The following is a 9075-nucleotide window of genomic DNA, read 5'->3' as shown; positions in this document are numbered from 1 at the left end:
GCAAGATCTCGTCTCTAAAAAAAAAAAAAAAAAAAAAAATACAAAAATTAACTGGGTGTGGTGGCACATGCCTGTAGTCCCAGCTACTTGGGAGGCTGAGGCAGGATTGCTTGAGCCCAGAGTTTGAGGCTGTAGTGAGCTATGATGATGTCACTGTTCTCCAGCCTGGGCAACAGAGCAAGCCCCTGTCCCTAAAAATAAATAATTTTTAAAAATTTAGTTTATAAAAGCATTTGACTAATAGGAAACCTGTACATACTACAAAAAAAATTACAATGTTCACAAACTAGAAATTATTCTTAGGAATGACTGGCCACCAATGTAGGCGTTATTGCTAGAGCTCATAACATAAGCTACTTCTAATGCCCCTGTCAGAGGCCTACATGTGGAAATAGTGTCTGCTCCTGTGCCCTGACGAGAAGTGTTGTCAGCAGAGCTGAGGAGGGCAGCAATGCCTGGGCCCTCGGTTCCTAATTCTAGTCCTGCTCACGTGGCTCCTTGTCTGGCCTGCTACTGTCTCCTGGGTAGTGAACAAGCCCGTGAGTTAGATACAAAAAAAAAAAAAAAAAAAAGCTATGTGCAATGTTCCTATAGATTACAGTAAGGATGCCTGTCTTAGCTAGCCAGCAATCCCTTGCATTAGTGGTATGAAAGTACAGCAACTTCACTGTACTCAGCAGTTCATCATGTTTCAGGACAGTCCATCACTTGATGAGCTTATTTACACAGTTGTGGCTCCATGTGGCACTAATAACAGGAATTTTTGATGAGTTTCATAGGGAAAGTACACCCACACTCACACAGGATTTGGGGGTTTTCTTCCACATGGGTTTTAAAAAATTTGGTTGCAGCACATTTCTTCATTGAGCTTACAGAAACAAACAAAGCACTAGCAAGCCATCAGACTCTTCAATGAAAATGTATTTCACATTAAACACAATGTACACGTCATGCAAACGAGGCATCACCATGGTCACAATGGTGCTGTGAGGTAAAACAGATCACAAAACAGACATTTAGCAAAATAAAGCTATAAGAAAGATGACAAGGCATTTCTTGAAAGTCAGACCATGCTATCATTTTTTGTGTGCTTGTCACAAAAGGGATTTTCCCCCTGATATTCATCAAGATCAATGGCACTGCATTATTTGGAGGCATATATTTTATTTAGTATATACACATACACATACACAGTTTCCATAACTAATAAATTCTTAAAGTGTAGCTGGCTTTAAAAGCACATGAACAAGATTACTGTTGAGACTTCTTTTTATCTCCTGGTTGCAAACCTCTCTCAGAATTATGGAGCTTTCTAAACCCTTAATTGTACAAGTCAAAACAAAAGGTGTCAAAGAAGAAAAGGTTATTTTAATCTGAAAGTCACATTTTGCCACAAGAAACAAAATTAAGAAAACACACCATAATACAGCATAAAAGGTGTGAAATATACATTCTAGTGTCATTTTGTCCCCCATTCAGATTTTTTTTTATGATGAAGCCTAATAAAGTGACATACTGGGTCCAATTTGGAGCCCCCTTGTCCCGGAGCACTATGATTTTCATTTGTGCCTGGTTTTCTTACAGTTGGGCAAACACAGGAGCAAACAACAAAAACTTCCAAGATCCGGTAGATAAACAATAGCAAGAACATGAAAACCAACCACCTGCACATGAGACACCCGATTCAGATTCATTCAGTCGGAAAGCCACTCGATGGTTTGGAGTGACTACAGTGCGGAGATTTTAAGGTGTGACATGAAAGGGTCCTGGCTAGATTCAGTTGCCCACGTATATAGAAATATGCATAAGAAGACAGAAATCTTTACGCACTGTTTTTACTTCCTTACTCAACCAAACTTACTACCTTACCCCCAAAGGAGTAATGTGTGGCAATGCATTTGCAGGTGGCAAAGCTTAGTAACAACAACAAAAGGCTTCTTGATAGTACCCTCCGGGGGGGACTCCTGAATTTCTTCTCGTTCTCAACAACGACAGGGAGATAATGCAGCTCGAGTTGAGTATATGTTTAACTAGAGATTGGGTAAATGTCTAGGTTATTTTACAGGAAAAGACATCTAGATGTTCATGTGTGCCAACTTTGGGAATAAGAATGGTTATAAAGTGAATTTCCGAGCCAGAATCACTCAGCTTATTCAGAAGGTCACTATGATAATAGAGAAGTACAGGAAGTGCTTTGTCAGCGGCTGAAGCTCATCAAGAGAACTGTAAAATGAAACTTTGCTAAAGCCCCACAAGGTGAAAGCCTCAAGGTTTCTACCAAGAGTGGCCAGTGTTTGACATACTACCTAGGAATACAGTGACACTCTGCTCTAATAACTTGGAAGCCAGCGGTAAAGGGCGACAGAAGCTTCAGGTGGCCAGAAGCCTGGATCTGACCACTAGCAGCTGCACGGGTTCTCCAAACACCACCTGTGGAAATTCATAAACACAACCAGGTGAGAGCAATGAAAAACACCGAGTATTTTACAGCATGTAGCATCTATTCTTGCACTAAAATGATCACATGGTGTGGTACTTTCTACCTTCTTGGTAATTACATTTTCCTTGGCTCATACGGTATTTCTCACAGAAGTGCTACGGTATTTTGCACAGGACTATTCTTATAGGTGGGTCAAATTTTCCTTGTGGGGTACTTTCCCGAAACCTGCAGATGTTTAACGCCTCCAGCTTTGCTTTCCAAATGCCCCAGCCACTGTGACAACAAAAACCACCAACATGTTTCCAAACACCCCCTTGTGGGGGTGGCACCACCCTTGGTTGAGAAGAATCTGAGAACTAGACCATATCACAAATGAAAATATATGAGCAGCATGAATGAAATGATTTAGTTGAGATTTTTTTTTTTTTTTTGACAGGAGCTTTGCACTTCTTTCAGTTAGAGATGCAAGAATAAATCTGAGGACCTATGAATACTCTGATGGGTTTTGTGGGTTTTCGGGTCCTTATTAGATAGTGAGGCAAGTGAACTGAAGGGAAGCTAATCAGGTCAAGGTCACTAACAACAACAGAAACCTCTTAATAAATACTAAGTCGTGTAGATGTCAGAGCAATAGATTGCTCAGGTGAATTAGTGTTTTATGTGTTCGAGAAGGCAGCTGCTCTTCCAAACCAGGGATATATTAATAGTTTACTTTAAAAGTGACCTGTCATATACCTGAAGACCAACAGAAGCAGAGTCTCAAACTTGTCTGCAGGCAAGAGCTAAAGTCAGGTAGAAATAAGTAGACAAAACACAGTGACCTCAGCCACGTGGTCTCTCCAACCTGTTTTCTCATATAAGAAATAAAAAGGTTGGACTAAATCATTTCAGGCATTGAATTTCTGGCAGAGGAGTGGAGTATCGTAAAAAAAAATAAAATGGTTGAGAGAATGCTGAGAACATAAAGATGTTTCTAAGAGTCTAAAATAGGAGGAGATACACAATGAGTGCATTGCGCACCGTTTGGGGAGTGGTAACACTTGAAGGTGCTGACTCGGGAAAGGGGGGGTGGGGAAAAAATATGAAACTATTGTTTTTAACTTGCACTGTTCACTTAATAATTTTTTTTTTTTTTTTGTTGAGACAGAGTCTCACTTTGTTGCCCAGGCTAGAGTGAGTGCCGTGGCGTCAGCTTAGCTCACAGCAACCTCAAACTCCTGGGCTTAAGCGATCCTACTGCCTCAGCCTCCCGAGTAGCTGGGACTACAGGCATGCGCCACTATGCCCGGCTAATTTTTTCTATATAGATTTTTAGGTGTCCATATAATGTCTTTCTATTTTTAGTAGAGACGGGGTCTCGCTCAGGCTGGTCTCGAACTCCTGACCTTGAGCAATCCACCCGCCTCGGCCTCCCAGAGTGCTAGGATTACAGGCGTGAGCCACCGCGCCCGGCCCACTTAATAATTTATCATGAATATTTCCCATATTATTTCATATCATTGTACAAGAAATAATTATACATTATGAGGACATACTGTATCTAACAAGATATACTGTTAGACTCTTTGATTCTGTAAAATTAAATAAAAAATAAATAAATAAATAAATAAAAAATAAAATAAAATAAAATAGGAGGAGAAATTGGAATTGAGTTACGAAAGGATTTGGTGACAGATTCTAATTATGTTTTCATTATTCAAAAACAAGCCCCAAATTGAAGTAAATCAAATGTGAGGTATATACAAGTATGTGCACGTAACTGCACTTAGAGTGCATATAACCCACAGATAGTCTTGCTCAAATGAGAATAGCTTCTAGAAGCACTGTGGCAAGAAAAAATGTGAAAGGTGGGGGAAAAAAACCTTCAGGCACCAACTGCAGTTCTTCTCTACCCCAGGTGTGATCCAAGAACAGATGTCTGCTTTGGGAGCATCCAGAATGGGTCAACAGGACAGCAAATCATTTGGCCCAACACTCACGATATATATAAATGATTCTAGATAGACTGTGGGATGTCATTCAGTAAAACTGGGGGGGAGGATTCATTTTACTAACACTGCCTTGTGACACTATCAGAGCATCCCTCCTGTTGAGCCTAAGAAATACTGATTTATAGAAATGCCCCCTGTATTTTTAGAGACAGATATGATTTCAGAAGTCTTTGCAAGGCTTTGCCCTAAAGGAAAATGTAAACGTGTTAGCTCGCATATCAAAAGCTGCCTCGCCTCAGGAGGGCGCCTCAATGGTCAGTAGCAGTTGCTTTCCAAGGTGACACTGCAATCTGGTTTATGGCTCTCACCTGTTTTGAAAGACAAAGCAGGTCTTGCCTAGAGCCATAGGTTGCCAGAGCTGATCAACAAAGACAGGCCACTGGAGATGAGAGCTGATCAAACAGATATGCTAAGAGCTGATCAAACATATGCTACTGCCCAAGCCGGGCCCAGACGGAACCATGCGGTTAAAGTAATTAGCATAAGGCACAGCTCATGTTGACTTTTGAAATCTCTGTTCTAATACACGATGACCAGAGCCATGATGTCTCTGTTTTTGCTAAAGTAATAGCCTTATCATAAAACTTAGAAGTTTGCCCTAAGAAGATTTTGTAACTCATTGTTCACCTAGATAGAGTTAAAAGATTTGTAGTAGCCTTTTAGAAGACTTTGACCCTAAACCAAACTACCCATTATTATGTAAATCCCATTACCCTTGGCAACCAAGAATCTGTATCTGCCCTATAAGTACCTGTGTAAAAGTTCAGTCTAGGTTGTGTGTCCGCGGGAAGGGATGTAAACCTTCTGGGTACCCTCCTTCGTCTATCTTCATAAATCTTTACTTTATAAACTATATCTTTGGCTCTGCGTATTATTTTTTATTTCTGTTTCCTACTATTTTTTCATCCTTTGCAACGACCCCTGCCTGAGGGACCCACAACCTCTTTGCAGGGAGCATAGCTAACTCCCCGCACCCTCCTTGCCTCTACAAAGGGTGCTACCCAGTAAAAACTTCAGCCAGTGCTTCTCAACATCCCCATCCACACACCCCAAACAGCAGGGGCAGGACAGGGCAGAGCACGACCACTGAAATCTCTCATATGAAGGAATTACTTGAAATTCATCTCAGTTCTTGTGTGTGCTACAGTATATACCATAATGTATCTGTGTTTACACTTTTCAAATAAAACTCACCATCCAGGAGCTGAGTGATGTTTACCCTATCTTCACACATCCCAGTTAAAGAGTTATGGATTTAGAATATCGTCAAAAGACTGTACCTTTCATTAGAGGGGTGCCGTATTTGTCAACAGAAGGTGTCCAGAGCGGTTTCTTGGCCAGGACTGTTAAATCCTTCGATGAGGTTTTTGTTACAGTCATCCAGGCTGAGGTTCTCACTGGATCTCTTGGGGAATGTAGGGGGGCCAGTGAAATCTAGGAGATCTTGAAGCGCTCGGGCATTACCAGTTCCATTTTGGTCCAGAGACACCCCAGGAATCATTTCACTCACTGGTGAAAATTCTGGGATGGAGATAAGCTCTTCTTTTGAAACAGGACTGGAAGAAATGAGAGACAGAGACACAGACACACAGAGAGAATGAATACGAGGACTAAGCCCGACATATTCATTCTATTGGCAATGTTTTGTTATGCTACTTTTCTAGAGAGATGGATTTAGAGTCAGAGTGTGTGTGTGACACATTGCAAGCAGTACAAGTGAGTTCAAATCTGAGGACGGATGGTGGACACAAGGCCCTCACCGATGAAAACAGGCAAGTGGACCGAGCAGGGCTGTGATGGCCGAGCTCATGCTGCCCAAAGGGTGAAAGGCAAAAACCCGCGGGCACTAGCACCCTACCGCAAAGAAGCAGGGCAGTTCCAGAACTTCCAGAATGGGACATTCAAACAGAAAGCCAATGCTGAAAGCTCAAAGTGAGCTGAGGAAGGGCCTAACTGACACTGGGGTTCCTGGTGCTGCCGCCTTGCTAGCAATGCGGCCCTGGGCAAGCTGCTTCCCCCACCTCGTGGCCTCACAGTTTCCTTCCCTTAGAGAAGAACGATCGTTTCTCCCTACCAGGGCCCTTAGGAGTGTGATCTGATAGTGTGGGAAGAGTTCATGTGGAGCTGCCTGAAGTAAGTGCTCAGTTAAGGTTGAGGGACCCCCCACCACCCACCTAGTCACGTGCAGAGACTCTCACCTACTGCTTCCTCTCAAAAGAGAGGCTGCCAATCCGCCCTGACTTATCCAGCTCCCGCCCAGCCATGCCTAGTCTTTCTTCTCTCCCCTCTCTCCCTAGAGACAGAAGGAGCTGCATCGTTGTGTCAGCCACAGGCCTAGCGAATGAGCAAATTCAGGCTCAGAAGAGTGGTGGGCTAAGGGCCTGTCACCAGGAGTCTCTTAACAGCCAGAGCAAGGCTGCTGCCAGGTTCTTCTTTTCTTCCTTGATGAGATCTTGGAGAAAAATCTAGAAAAAAACAGGCGAACTGCAAAAGCTCAGAGGAGCTGTCTCTGGTGGAAATTCATTCTCCAGAGCTCCCGTGGGACCAGCTGAGAATGCATCCTTGCTTGGCAGCTTCCCTCCTTCTCCTTTCCCCTGAAAAACTCCTGAGAGTTCTCCCCTAATAAATCACATGCCCTAGAAACTCTGTCCCAGGCTCTGCTTTTAGAGAACCCAGCCCAAGACACCGGTGTTACACTACTGATGCTTTCCTGTCATGTCAACCAAACCTACTTTAGGTGATTTGGTTGTATAAAAGATGAAAAAACTAACTAAAAGGCAGTGGTGGTGTCTGGAGAAGAGACGAGGCTTAAGTGCAAGTGAAACAGATATACCTCACATCCATAGACTGAACTTCTTCGGTAGAATCATCCAGACTGTTTGACTTCCCATCAAGGGCATCCAGATGAACAAGTCCCCCGACTGGTTTAAGCCCATTAGAGAAAATGTCTCGGGGAAAAGTTTCTGGGGCAGCTCGCCCCACACCATTAACTTCCTGGCAGGTGTTCAATCCATTGATTTCTGATCGAGAACACAGAGTCCTCGTGTTAATCATAAAACATCCAAAACAATGAAATAACAGGACATTTAGATCAAGGCAATTAAGTTAATCTTCTGCTTCACCAATAATGCAACATCTTTTGTGGAAAGAACCATGAATAACCCCGTGTAATCACCTACACACAGGGGAAAACAAGACAAATTACATTATTAGCATTGGTGTGGAGACACTATAGAAGAGCAGAGTCAGGTCTTGATAAAATCTGACCAGCAGTTAAGCTCCCTGAAAAGCACCACGAGCCAGCAGACAGCATGCCTCCTACACTGCGATTACTGGAGTAACCAGGGAACCTAGTGATTTCCCAAATGGAGCTGACAGACCCTGTGCTGGAGAGACACTCCCAGGGAAGGGAAACCACACAGGCCCCTGCCAGCAGTCACCCTGTTGGGACCCACAGGTGTTTTTCTCCTGCAGGAAGTTTTATGAGCTCTTGATGCTAAAAGGAAGAACCCAAGAACCAGTCCTCATGCTCACCTATTTTGTTGGGGACAACTGGTTTTGTCTTATTTTCCACACACACAGCAGGCTGAATCATCACTTTGGGGTCTTCTTTCTGAAAACAAATAGAGGGTGAATGAAAAGAGGGAAGGCTGGCATCACATAGAAAAACAAGTGCTTTTAAAAAGCAAGGACATTTGGAGCCCTTCTGGACCATCTGCCTGTTGTGTGGCAATTCTATGAATCCTCAGTGGAGTTTCCCTTATTATTATGTCACCATTCTCTTTTGTTCATGGACTGATATACCTCTCCCTGCATCCCCACCCCCACTGCACTAAGGGAATCTTTTACCTACCCAACCTCCGAACCTCCTCTTTCCTTTCTGGTACCTACACCCTCCTTAACCTAGCCAGGAACAAAGCAGGAAGAGTCCATTTTTTCTGGCTAATCCTCTCCATGACCTACAATTTCACTGAATATTCTGCTGTTCTTTTCTATCCAGCACATCAACTATTAAAATGATCATATAAATTCCTACCTTCACTTCTGGAGACACATCACTCTTCCTTGTTCTCTTCATGATTTCATCTATTCTCTGGAAACCAAAAGGAAATCAAGTGAGGGGACTGACTATAAGATCAAAAACATATAAAAGCAGCTGGGTCTATATGCAATTTCACATTTCTCAGAAAACTCAAAAAGACAAATGTCAGCAGGATAACAAGTATAAAAAGGTTTTCCATTGGTTTTGCAGATGTACAGCTCTGGCCCTACGAACAAGGTCAATGCTTGAGAAGTGAACTAGTACATATCTAGAATCAACATTCAATTTACATCCCATCTTTCTCCTTCTTCTCCTTAGGTTCCCTGTAAGTCAACAAATCACCACTCATCATTAAAGAGGACCACTCCACAGAAAGCAAGGCTGAAGTGCAGCTCAAGAGGGAAGGCTACAGGCTGGTTTCCCGGCTCCCAGGCCAAACCCAGAACACCATGAGAATGGACCTTTATAATAAGCCTCCTTAAGCCCAACTGTATCCATGAGTACATTAAGTGTAAATGGACGAAACAATCCAATTAAAAGACAAAGACTGTCAAATGGGATTAAAATAACAAGTCTTGACTGTATGCTGTTTACAAGAAACA

The 9075-nt window shown here is 42.7% G+C and overlaps 1 protein-coding gene across 3 annotated transcripts in view; it reads right to left on the bottom strand.

The window, feature by feature from the left end:
* Window positions 1-5737: 5737 nt before the first annotated feature.
* Window positions 5738-9075, bottom strand: part of MAP7D2 (MAP7 domain containing 2) — a 101695-nt gene continuing 98357 nt past the window's right edge. For all 3 annotated transcript variants that reach the window (XM_069463338.1, XM_069463339.1, XM_069463341.1), the window contains 4 exons: window positions 8468-8524; window positions 7966-8044; window positions 7265-7451; window positions 5738-5987 (listed from right to left, as the gene is read on the bottom strand). In XM_069463338.1, the coding sequence (XP_069319439.1) occupies window positions 5738-5987; window positions 7265-7451; window positions 7966-8044; window positions 8468-8524 (573 nt within the window). The remainder of the gene's footprint in view (window positions 5988-7264; window positions 7452-7965; window positions 8045-8467; window positions 8525-9075) is intronic.

The sequence above is a fragment of the Eulemur rufifrons genome, chromosome 30, assembly GCF_041146395.1.
Source record: "Eulemur rufifrons isolate Redbay chromosome 30, OSU_ERuf_1, whole genome shotgun sequence".
Lineage (NCBI taxonomy): Eukaryota > Metazoa > Chordata > Mammalia > Primates > Lemuridae > Eulemur > Eulemur rufifrons.
The sequence above is the reverse complement of the archived record's forward strand: the minus strand, read 5'-3'. Positions and strand labels throughout refer to the sequence as shown.